Source organism: Nanorana parkeri, unplaced genomic scaffold, assembly GCF_000935625.1.
Source record: "Nanorana parkeri isolate BGI_ZX_2015 unplaced genomic scaffold, ASM93562v1 scaffold292, whole genome shotgun sequence".
Lineage (NCBI taxonomy): Eukaryota > Metazoa > Chordata > Amphibia > Anura > Dicroglossidae > Nanorana > Nanorana parkeri.
In genome coordinates, this window is record NW_017306560.1 from 1019666 (window position 1) to 1033198 (window position 13533).

The 13533-nt window shown below is 40.5% G+C and overlaps 1 protein-coding gene across 1 annotated transcript in view; it reads right to left on the reverse strand.

The window, feature by feature from the left end:
* FBRSL1 (fibrosin like 1) overlaps positions 1-13533 on the reverse strand; it is a 515094-nt gene that overhangs the window by 295155 nt on the left and 206406 nt on the right. The window contains exons 3-4 of the mRNA XM_018557615.1: positions 8856-9063; positions 3091-3105 (exon numbers count right to left, since the gene is read on the reverse strand). Of these exons, the coding sequence (XP_018413117.1) occupies positions 3091-3105; positions 8856-9063 (223 nt within the window). The remainder of the gene's footprint in view (positions 1-3090; positions 3106-8855; positions 9064-13533) is intronic.

The following is a 13533-nucleotide window of genomic DNA, read 5'->3' on the forward strand; positions in this document are numbered from 1 at the left end:
GGGCGCTGCTCTGTGTCCCAGCGTGAGGAGAGAAACTGTGACAGGAGGCCGAGCACTGCGGGAGGGGAGCGCTGTGAGCGGCCGGCGTCTCTCCTCCCACACCGCTCAGCCTCCTTTCACAGATCAGAGGAGAGCAGTGTGGGCGGAGACAGCCAGCGCTGTTACAGCAGGCTGAGCTCCGCCTCCTGTGACAGCGTGTCAGGAAGGAGAGCAGTACAAACACTCAGTGATCGCTGAGTGTTTGTAAATAATTGAGAACATAGTATGTTTACTATATCCTCCATTATGAATGAATGGGAAGTGATCTACATCACTTCCTGTTCATTCATGATTGTGGTAAACATACTATCACCACATGTTATGAATGAACAGGAACACTCAGTATAGAGGATTCCTGTTCATTTATTACAGAGGCTGCAGAAAAAGAGATTGAGGTCTCTATGTCCTCAATCTCTTTTTCTATTTTAAAAGGTAAATATCAGGGGTCTGTTTAGACCCCCAATATTTCTCCAAAGCCCCTAAAAGTAAAACATTAAAATATTTAATAAAAAATGAAATAAATAAAAATAAATATAAAAAAATTTAAGTTTATAAAAAGTAGATAAAAACATTTGAAAAAGTTCAAATAAAAAAAACATTTCCGTTTCAACCTGACATCTTATTTAAATTTTGGTTTTGAAATGTTCATTTCGGTGCACCTCTACTCCAGGCAAATAAAATCTTAACACTTGTAGTGGGGCCATCCCCACACTGCAAGGGTTAAGTACTCACTTTGTCTAAGGAGCTACAATATCAGAGTTATACTCATCCAAACCTCCTAGCCTGCTGACTGTTAGGCTAGTCCTTGGAGTCTCGCTCCCCCTCTGCTATGACGGGCTAAGGTCCTGTGAGTCATCACATCCTATTCGGTGTAAAGAACATGAGGATACCGAGGGACATTCCATTGCTAGACTGGAGGAGAAGACAGGCTAGAGGGACCAATCAAGGAGTGCGATTCCGGTGAGTCAATCACTGTGATTTTATCTCCCTAGGCAAAATGAGACCTTAACCCTTGCAGTTTGGGGATAGCCCAACTGCAAAGGTTAAGATTTTATTTTCCCAGAGTTCTTCTTTAAGAATGTCCTGTTGTTTTAGAAAAGCCCCTAATGTTAAACAAAATATATACTGTCCTAGAATCATCTTGTGAAAATCTCCATGCTTTACCGTGGAGAGGAGCAATGGGTGAGGGAAGCAGCTCCTAGTACTAAAGGAAAACCCATTCAAGTGGCAGGCATTATATCTTCCCCTGTCCTCTGGAGGTGGTAAAAAGCAGGAGCCAGAAATCAATAAATTCAAAATCAATCAATTTGATCATTAAAACACAGGTAAAGCAGGTGTAAAGAGGATGGCATGGTACTGTAAATTTGTCATGCAAAGCACACTGCTGAAAACAAATCGACTAAATCGATTAACTGTTGCAGCTCTACTATGCAGTGACTGCGATGTGTACAACCAACTGTTATGTTTCCAGCTATGGTTTGTTTCATATTGCTGCTAAAGGTTCCCACAGACATTGTAACCATAAACATACAGTAGTACAAATATTAGAATACTTGTAACATATTTTAACACCTGCCTGCTGCAGGTCTCATTTGCCTAATCATTGAAACATCCAATCATAAAACCAGTAAAAATATCCTATGTTTGGAACTCTCTGATAGTTTCATCAAGTACATCAAGTAGATCCGGTTTATCAATCAACAATTTATGTTCCTCCTTTAGATCTCAGAACATTCGCTCCACTTTCTAATAGTTGGGGTCAAATCGATGATCAATTTGCACCGAAGTGACGAAAAAAGTAAAAGGAGCAGCATGGGAAATTTTTCTTGAAGAAAAAAAATTATAACAGTAAATGTGGTTTTTGTTCGGGAAATTCCACTTATTCCAAAATTGAATTTTAAGTCGAAATAAAAATCGAATGAAATTTTGGACGGCATACGTGAAATCTCTGATGGCATTATCGGACGGTCTGAAAAGATGTTTCATACAAACATTTGTTCGGAAATCTACCAGTGTATGGCCAGCTGCTTTAATTCTACTACGGTAGTCGATGAACTGCTTTATCACCATGTATGGTCAGACTGTTGCACAATGACAGTAGACTCATCAGGATGAAACAATGACATGCTCCTAAGAAGAATGGGCACATAACAGGTGTCGGCTAGCTAAGACGCCTAGGTAAAGCCCATCCCTACCCTTCTAATTCTACCACCTCCTTCCTGAATTACCACCCAGAAGCTCAACAATCCCGTTCACATCACAATCTCTAGTCCCCCTTCACATCATAAGCTCATCAAACCCGCCTTCACATTAGAGTGCTCATCTCCCCCCACCCCTTCCCCTATCAAAGTCCTATCATCAGGAGCTGCAGATGATGCAGCATGTCAGAGGGCAGAAGGCAGAAGCCTGGATGAAGGTGAACTACCATCCTTTTCTGAATGGGCCCCACCCTCCCTGGATTGGCATAATTATTTTCCATGGTGCTGGTGGCCTGCTTCAACCATGGAAAAGCATGACACTGTGTGAGCATTCCGAGGCACCCTAGTTGAGAAAAGCCATCAATCAGAACAGCAAAGGTTATGATTTAACCACATATCTCCATGAAAGATGCAGTCTGACAGACAACCAGGATCAATGTAACACTAAGAACTAAAGGTGCCCACAAAATAGATTACAACTCAGAAGGTAATCTCACTAGTTATAAATATAACCAGGATATTGGGAATCAATTACCAGCTAAACAAAGAAGAACCAGACTGCTACACACAGCGTACAGTGGCTCAGACTGGCTGATCAATATAGCTGCCTCTAGAAGCAAATCAAAGCAGGATGCTTGACTTTAGGAGATGAAAGGATAGAACAAAAAAGGAGAATCCTAAATGCTTGCTGTGTATGTCTATAAACAATAAGAGGCCACATGTCTTTGCCGAGTGTCCGTGGGCTGCCAAGGGCTGTGCCTGAGGCCAAAGCGCTCTCTAGTGAACTCCCCTGCCAGCATGCATTTCACAGAGAAATCAGCCTTTGTTTCCAGGCAGAGAAAGCATCTACCACACCTGTTACTGTCAACTGTAACCTCTTGGTAGGCAGAACTAAAGCTGGCCATACACATGTAGAATTTCCTTCAAAGAAATGTGTTTTCGAAATGTTGGTTGGATTTTCTAATAGCTGATGGGTCAAATCGACAAGTTCAACCACAGTGATGAAAAATCAAAGGAGCAGAAGGGAAATTTGTTTTTGAATGAATGGAATTATAACAGTGAATGGGATTTTTGTTAGGGAAACTTCATTCCTTCCAAAATCGAATGTTTGAAATTTCGTTTGGTTCTAACAACATTCTTCAAGTCTCTGATGGCATTATTGAATTGTTCTGATTACATTTTTGTATGAAGGTTCATAAAAAAAAATCTACCAGTGTATGGCCAGCTTAAGACCTATCCCAAAACTGACTCGATGACAGATATGAAATTATTGAGTTTTTGTTGCTGCTGCATCTATGATACATAGGATCCATGGTGGATCCGCTTTTCAGAGGGTGGTGGAGCAGCGGCTGCACAGAGTTCATGAGGTGATGCTGCCGCCTTCTGAATGCAGGTTTTTTTGGTTTTTATATCCCAATGAGCACACAGACACACATATTGTACAATGGCATCCATTCCCCCTGTGCTATTGTGTTTTGACAGCTGCAGGTGTGCCACAGTCAGAATAGCCGAACAGTGAATGCAGCTGATTGGCTCCCATCACTGCTCAGCTAAGAATCAAGCTCCTTTGACAAAAATTGATTGAGAAGTAGACTTTTGTCAAATGGGGGATCCCCAAGAGAACACACAATGCTAGATTTTTCGGCGGGTCAGCAGGACTCCGACGAAATTCGAGCAATGTATTGCCAGATTTCAGTGCACTGTCCAATGTATAGAAAACATGTATAATTCACATGTGTAGCTTTAAACATGGTCTGCCGTACAAAAAATGCTAATGAACAAAACGTGCAAAAAATAACTAAAAAACACCTGAAAGAAGGCAAGCATTGGTACTTTGTAAACCCCTACTCTGTATCTTTTAGGTCTGATCTGCAGATCCGTAAATAAAACTTTTTCATATTGCATTTAACCAAGTTATGGTCACCTTGTTGCATATATTATATATAATCATCAAAACCACGATAGAATTTACTAAGCAACAATTAAAATACACAATAAATGCAAGTTTTTGTGCCTTAATGTGAATGATGAATACATGCCAGAAGTATTGTCTCCCTTACATGTTCTAACCATCTTTAACAAAAGGAAAGGAATATCCACTTGTGCCTGAAAGGCATCCCTTTTACCCATCTCAGAAATGTGACAGGTATGAGTTCACACAATGCTGAGAAGGGTAACTCATCCAATTTACAGGCATTCTGCTGAAAAGAGAAACATATGCAACGTAAATGATTTTCCATCAAGGAAACCGCTATCTTTTCTGTTACCACAAAGCCATTCTGTCATGAAGAGTTTAATTTTTCCCCTTTTCCTGTGACCTATACAAGAGTTCACTTCCTGATGTCAGTGTGTGGCTGCACACTTCCTTGTTTGCATAGCTGAGTGCAGAAAAACTGAATTGATAATCACGGTCAGCACGATTAAAAAAAAACCTTTTAAATAGACAGCAGGGAGAAGGCTGGCCATACACTGTACATTTGTTCTTATTCAGCATTGAGGGCTGAACAAGAAAACGCTCGACCCCCCTGCCAGTTATTGTATTCTGACGGTGTGCCACTGTCAGAAAACCTGACACTGACGTAGCTAATAGGCAGCTTCAACAAAAGAAGATTGAAAGATAGATTTTTGTCAAACAGGGCTGAGGTAGGGTGGGGCAAGGTGGGGTGGTGTTCCCAACAGTGGAGTGGTGTGCCAAACAGTGGTCAGATGTCAGTTGAGTCCTGTTGGTCACAATTCACACAGCATATGTCTGCTTGATAGAACATGCTGGATCACCATCTAAACCAAACCATACATTCCTGGCAGTTTAAACATTAACCAATTTTACTGCCAAGCACAGGGTTTATAATAAACAAAGACTTACAGTTTTACTACTTTTATCACATTGCTGACACTTGTGATCACTAAAGATCAGCTGAAGAACCTGACAATAATAAAGCTGAACTTCAGGCAGATATTAAAAAATAATGAATGATGATCTGTATTTATTTTTTTTAAAAATTGAAATCCCCTGTAAGTACCTGAATAATCTCGAGAATCAGAAGTCAGATTGAGTGAGGGAGAACCAGCACTACTGGCCTATCAGGAGTGCTGCATGCACATGTGCTTATGAAGGACATGCCAACAGGAGGAGGGAAAATGAACACAGGGAATGAGGGAGAATGATTCCCCTCTTCAGAGCACTGCTGCTTCTTCACTGTCCAATTACAGGCTGGAGACCAGAAGGTGACCTATACTGCTCAAAGCCCATTTCCACCTTTGTGGAGGTATTTTCAAAATACATATGCCAGCAGTGTACACAGAGTGTACATGAAGGAGGCATATACCGTTGCTGTGCATGAACTCAGAAACTGACTTTTTTTTTTTGTCCTCTTCATCTCCTCATGGCTCCTTTAGAAATGGCCGTCTCTGTGCTCTGCAAGCAGTCTGTGTAAATTAACACTCTCCCTCGGAGCTCTCCCCCCCTATTCATTAGTATTTGTAGTGGCAATCCCCTCATGAACGGTGTATTGTGTCCCGGAAAGGCAGAGCTGGCGCGTAGTGATCTTGCTACAATGACTCACAGGGAAGGGGTCAGCTGCTTTACAATCTGACCTGTGTCAGACTGAGTTTACTGTGGAGAAAATCTGTAGGACTCAGGCCTACTCAAAAGTACGTACAATTTAAGAAAGCTTGCAATGTGAGTCATCAAAATGTGCAAAGATATACATCATCACTGCGCCTCTACATTACCACAATGAATGCTAATCATTTACAAAGGTAGAAATGGGCTTTAATATTGCTTAGAAAACAGTAAGAGCACCACCCTGGCTCTGCTGTCTGGCAAGGTGGTGTAAATCTCAGGACTGGATGGACAGAAACACAAACTTTGATAAAACAGCTCGCTGTGTATTTTAGCTCTGTATTTAGCAGTCTGCTTAGAGTTCACTGTTCTAGAAACCAAGGGAAAATCGCCTAATTGAGCATTTAGGAGGTCTACAAAGTAAACATTCCATAGTTTGTTTATGCATTTATATCTAATAAAAAGAGATTGCTGAACCTCTATGTGAAACTGGAGTAGCAATAGAAAAATATGCTCCCCATAAGTGGGTAGATCAGGCTCCTGTAGATCCAATCCTGTATAACATGCCTGCAAAGTAATACTGCAATGGTAGCTTTCAGCAGGCTAGAACTTAAAGCTCCATCTCTGCTTGCATAAATGAATGGTCTGAATTATGCAATATGACAGAACAGCGTTGGCCTTCCCAAAGAGCGTATCTGTTGTGCAGAACTACCAGCGTAATATATTGATGAATTGATGCTGCCCAAGGCTATGCCTCCAGGGAATGTTTCTTTACTATTTCTTTTAAGGAGCCAAAAAAGATGCTGATTATATGACATTTTAGACTGCTAGTGTGTTGCTGGTCTGCGTTTTAAACTGGAAACAAATGATTGATGAACTACAGAGAATGCCCTCCTCAATGGGCACATGGCCATGCACTGTATATTCTTGCAAAGCTCAAACTGACGCACACAAAGGTTGAACTGGATGGACCGGTCTCCTTTTCCGACCTTATCGGGTATGGAAAAGCCATTTCTATGTCGACTATATCTGCCTATGTACAGTACAACATTTAGCTGAAGGTAATGCAAGTCTGGATCTTCTAGATATGAGCTTAAATCTGTAGGTCCTAATGTTTGATCCAATCTTAACAAGTACGGCCTGTTTTTAAAGTTATTCAAAGCTTGTACATAATTTATATCCAGCAGACAATTTAAAGCCCACCTACCTACCATCCCTCCTTCCTACCCCTCTCTAACCTATCCTGCTAGGTGTATCATTTTTCCTACCTGGTGAAGCAAATTTTACTGACCCGAGGGCGCCATTTAGGTCCCTTACTGGGGCTGTTTCAACCGATGGGGACAGCTTATTTAGCAGTGCACAATAACCCTTGTGGGCTGGTCCCCTTGAGCTGATGTCAGTGGTCTTCTGGATCCTTAGAGGACCCCTATAGTGGACAGCCAAATGGGAATTATCCCCATCACACAGGAAGTAATGTGGACAACTGGTAGAAGGACCCCAACCGGAAGTAAACAAAGAGAAGGACCAAGCACTGGATGATCACGTGACTGTGGTTTAAGGGAAGTGAAAAAGGTGACTATTTTTGTTTGAGCCCAGCAATCAGTGGGGGGTAGGGGGTGGTAGGATTTTTTTATTATTTCATCCTAGAATTGGACTTTAATATACTGATTTAAACAAGATATCTTTTCTGCTGATTTATTATATTCAATTTGACGCCAATATTTGTAGACTAGTGAAGCAAGATCTTAGGATGAAAAAGCAGCTCCATTCTACGCTTGACCGGGGATCCTGTATGTTAAGCTTGCCATGCTGCCTTTCTCTTTCCTGCACTCTGGGCTGGGGATCTCCCGGTGGATTGGGTGAGCAGCTGTGAATGTGATGCAGCCACAGATTACTGTTGCAGTAGAAGGGACAACCATCTGTGCCCTCTTCACAGTGTGTTGCTGCTCCTTTCCCTGAGACCTGACAGACCTCATCTACTCCCTCTGCTATAAAACTGACACAAATAATTCACAGACTTGACAGAATTGGGGAGCAATGTGCTAGCTTCAATTTGCCAAAAGCCTACCCATTAGTGTACTGTACTGGCAGAAAAGAAATGTACACATTAGTGAACACTCAGATAGAACTGCAGTGGTTTACTGTACCGCCTCGTACATGAGCAGGCACAACAAACCATTACAGTTTCTATGGAAAACCCATTTTCTTTCATCAATAATGTAGCAGCCACATGTCTCCAATCATATTATGATGATATATGTTGTTTTTAAATACAAACATTCTTGCTTCATTCCAAAAGTGACACCTCTAAACATAGATTTTCACCAAATCCAAAACAGTGATTAACCCTTTGCGCTGCCAAGGCGTTATTTGCACACACATTATAATGCATCTTTTTGGCCTGAAAGTTACTTAAAACCCCAGAGAGTTATACATTTCCTGAAAGCACAGACCCTGTAAAATAAAATCGTGGCAGTTGCAAATATTAGCTCTTTATCAAACCCCAAATTTCTGTAAAAAATACACAAGTTAATTTGCACAAAAACACAATAATGCCCTTTTTTTGGTAAAATATAAAAGAGGAGGCTGTGCCGTGTAGATAGATAACCAACATGCCAAGCTTAAAATTGTGTGTGTCCATGAAATGGTGACAAAATACAGTACCCCAAATTGTCCATAGGCTTTGCTTTAGAGTTGACCGTGAACATTAGCCCTAGAATTATTGTTCTCACTCAACATGTGTAGCACAATCACCGTTTTCGTAAGTAGGTGCACCTGATGTGCGTTTTTGCTGGTATGTGCAAGTTCATCTGTGATTGACTTCCCTCATCGATGTTCTTGCTCTGGATCATTGACTTAAAAATGATCGAACCTAGCAGGATCTACATAACAATCAAGCAACTATGCTTTTCAGAAAGTGGTCAGCAATGGCTGCCCCCATGTTTCTTTCATGAAAGGCTCACCCTAAAGACACATTCAACAGTTCATGAAATGCCATGTTGATCATATTCAAAGCCACGGGTGATGAGAAAACAACATGAACGGACAATTTTGACTCCTTACCTGATTTATTGTCTTAAGAGGGTACTTCTTCTTGTCACGCTCCTTTCCTCTCTCCATCTCTCTTTCTGAGCTGCATGCATCATGATTGTGTCCATTTTCACTTGGCTCCGCAGAGATATATTTTCCTGACTCTCTGGATTTCTTGCTAGGATGCCTTTCCCACTTCTCTTTTCGCTCTGGTGGTTTTAACGCCAGATCTTTCTGCAAAAATAAGGCAACCATTGACAATTTAGTAAAATCAAACAACACAGCAATGGTCATTATGACAAAAGCAACACAGAATTTGATTTTAATTGTAATGCACTCTAGTAAAATAGTTTGTTTACAGGCATACTCTTGCTAGTCATACGAATAGTCATGCCTTGGCATACAACTTATGTTTTGCTTGTGCAGTAAGGCCTAGGGACTTGTCTCTAGTGTTTCTGTTGTAGGTCTTCAGTATGTTGTTATTTGAATATAATAAAGGGGAAAACACACTCACAATAAACACACTTGTCTGATGTAAGGAAATTAAAAGAATGTTGGTGCAGGATTACAAAGGCTGCCAAGCGACCCAGAGCAAAAAGTTTGCAAGAGGAAAATGTGATATTGTCCATATACCGATTGGTTACCTATGCACAGCAGCTCCGGTTTTAGTAAATTCCCCCCAATGACTGCAACTATGGACGTTCAGTGATTATTATTAAGGTAAGATTTATAAAACGAACTGCTATTCCAGCTCTTTTTTGCAAAAATCTAATTTCTAACTAGTTATGAAGCTACTCTGAGCATTTTCTACTGATTGCTCATAACAAGCACAAGGTAGCACTTGGTTAATCCTTTTAGAGCCTTAAGGTGCCCACACACCTTGCGATAATCGTACGATAATCGCGGGAAATTATCGCAAGGTGTGTGGAAGGCGTGCGACCTCTGCTACTGTAAGGTCGCACGACTTTTACCTTAGGAACATGTTCGGAAACCCGCCAAGAATCGTACGATTGTCGGCGGCTGTGTGGCATGTTCGTAAGATAAATGGTTGTAAGGTGTGTGCCCAGCATTACTCAGATAGGCTCACAAAGGATGTTTCAGGCATCAAGCCGTGTCATCAATAATCTGGTTTGACATTGTTAAGTGTGAACCCCTTATTTGCACTCAGTCCCTTTGTGAGCTCTATTCACCCAAAGCAAATTATTAATGGCGCCAGCAAGTGCATCTCATGTCCTAATTAACAGAATGTAACAGTAATAGTCACCATTCTAGCCTAGCCTTTCTGCAGCAATCTTTTCAGGATGGGCAACATGTGGATTCAAATATATGCTGGTGAATAACATTGTTACAAGTGCGAATATGCTCCAGCAAATTGTACAGTGGTTGCTGCACATTATGCCCCTGATTGACATAGCTCCATGGGAGACTATATATATAAGCTCGACAGGACTCTCTGCTCATAATCAGAATGCTCTTAAGCTGGAGATATGACAGCTCTGCAGGGACTTCATTAGTGACTTCACAGCTGCTTACTGGGAATCAACAAGGATTCTCGCTAGAGCAGCCAACAGAATCTACACAAATACAGTAACAGTGACCCAAAATGCTAAACCTTACATTCCTGATCATGCTGCTACCCTGTACAAGATGCCAATCTCCTCCTGGAAATCTTTAGGGATGTCTGGCACACATGTAAAGAAAACTGCAATGTGAACCAACTGCAATGTGAACCAAGGAGAAGAGTGACGTATGTTATGTCTCTAGAGCCACAAGCCAGAAAATATTGTGTGTATCTAAGCTAATGCGCACACACACAAAAGAAGTGGTCTTTATTGCACACACAAATCTGCTTCCTGCGAATGAAATGGAACTCTAGACATTTTCTTTTTATGTTCTTGATAGAGTGTAGCAGGGCTGAAACTATTTCAGATTTGTTGTCTTATATCCAAGTTGAGAGCACGCTTTTTTTTTTTCTTTTACCAGCAGAATGGGAAGTGGTTATTGCTGTCTATTTCCCTAGTGGACAGGTGTCACCGAGATAGGAAATAAGGAGAAAGCTCTGTAACAGAGATAAAGACCATAATAAAAACCCAAGAGATATTCTAACCCTTGCAAACTGTATCCAAAACTTAAAGAGACACTAAACTCAGGCGTTAAATCTTAAAGATACATTCAAGTACCTTAACTAGTAACAAAAATGTATATTATTTGTGTATCACTATAGATTCTCAAATCATCTCTGAATTCATACTGGCACTGTCCTTCCTTATGGAGGGTGACTACTTTTGTTCCCCATGGTCCATGTGTGTAATGTAAAGTAGCCACCGCTCCAAGCTCACTCCCGTGATGGACTACAATCCCAATAGAAATTAGTAAACTAACAGTAAACTCTCTGAGGTGAATTTATCCAAACTGGAGGACAAAATCAGGAGCAGCTGTGTATGACAACCAATCAGCTTCTCTCTCCAGTTTGTTCAGTTAAGATTTGAAAATGAGAGAGAGATGCTGATTGGTTGTCATACACAGCTGCTCCAGATTTTGTCCTCCAGTTTGGATAGATTCCTCTCTCTTTTATCAGGTATTCAACTAACCAGAACTCTAATCTGACCAGAAAAAAAATCCTGTTTCTGCGGCATGCATTATCCTGGAAACGATTGTGTCCATTTGTCTTAATTTGCTTTTGATTACTGCATTTCAATATTAATATGAAGTCAATGTTATGATATGGTACGGTATGGGGTATGGCATTAGTTAGACCTATTTTTAATAGTAACTCTCAAGCAGCCAGAAACTACATTTATCCGGAATCTACAAATCCCCGTTGATCCCAGATAACGGGGTGTTTACTGTATGTTTTTTATCTATATTTTATAAGCTCTTCCCTGATCTAAGAACATCCTGTGTTTCTCTCAGGTTAAGCTCCATTATCACCTTTGCTGTTTCCATTTGTAATGGTTTGGTTACTTTTTATATATGGTAGCATTTATTACTTTGAACCAAGCACTTGTGGGAAACCACACCACAAAATGCTTAAACCCCCACTGGATCTTAAAAAAAAAAACTATAATGCTTTAGAGTTTAGAGACAATTGTACTATTTTATATTTTTTAGGGCCCAGTCAGGCTGTGTGTTCCTTTAATGAACGCACATTAATACAACATGCTATAGTGAAAAAACCCACACTTAGCCCTTTTTTTGTCCTAATGCACCACACACAAAGTGGTTCGCATCTGTGCCTTGTCGTGCTCTGAAATGCATGTGTTGAGGTGCAGTGAAACGAGTTGGGGTGCAACTCATAACTAATTGAAGTGTAAGCCGATAATGTGTAGTTGTACCGTGCATTACTGAATGCATCTGTGTGAATGGGCCCTTAAGCTTTATACTTGTTTTTTTTTTTAAACTCAAAATGTATATTTTTGTTATACCATTGGTATAAAACTGGTACCTGCTTAAGCGATATGATTACTGATCACTGATGAGCATTACACAAGTCAAGGAAATATATAAGAAGGGACTTTCTCCTATTATCTTGCTAGCATTCAAATTCTTGCAGCTTATAAAAATTGGATATTCTAGGAACTATAAGAGATCCTATTTGGACAATGATCATTTCTGTCAAATCAAAACATTCTTACATTCCAAACCCAAGTGAAGTACTCAAAGATATCAAGTGGAAAAAAATGTATGCCACTAGTTCACAATGACCAATGTTCTATATGTGACAGCATTGACCCTAAAAAAAAATGAAGACTATCCTTGCTTGATTTAAGATGTCAAGGTCCTGTGTACCTTGTATATCATATAAGCCTTGAAAAGGCTGAGAAGTAGCACTAACAACAAATCCAGGATGTGACATGATGACCACAGCTGAAGAATATTAAACTGCAATAGAGATCTCATAAATGGGTTCTAGCAGAAAGATAGAGATGTACAATAGTTTACTCAGCTGTGTCCACATTCTGATTAGGCTCAGAATGAGACCCAATAGTCCGTGGCAGCAGAAAAGCCAGTGTATTACATTGGGAAATGTGCCTTTTAACCTTACAATAACATTTTATACACTAGACCAGAACAAGCACCAATGTATTTTATCCATTCTGCAATGCTTGCAGAAAAATAAAAAATGGAGGTATTGTTCACAGCAACCAATCAGGAATTATTTGCAGTGCGTGAGAACAAAGGTGCATAGGCGTGGACAGAGAGAATGCCTCAACTGACAAGCATACAGATCAGAAACATTTGACACAGAGCAATATTTACTTTGCGAGGATGGGATCGTTTTACTGTGTGTAGAAAACTGGATTACATCAAAGCTTAGAGAAAGAGATCAAAACAGGAAGCCGATGTACTGAGGGACAGAGAGTGCTTTATGTCAAGGCCAACACAGTAATGAAAAGGGACAGATCCTCTGCAACCTCTGGCTTGACTACAAGAGCTGCAACCTCTCTATTTCAGGAAGCACAAAGTGATTATCTACATTCTAGAGTACTATTAAGTGAGCCTTGTACTAAAATATATATCCAATTATATATTCGTTGGGGCCAGCCCGGCTTTCTACTCACAAAATCACTACAAGCCTGTAACAGACTTTAACATAGACATCTGATATATATACACACACACACACATATATATACACACACAGTCAGTCATGGCCAAAAATATTGGCACCCCTGCATTTCTGTCAGATAATGCACCACTTTG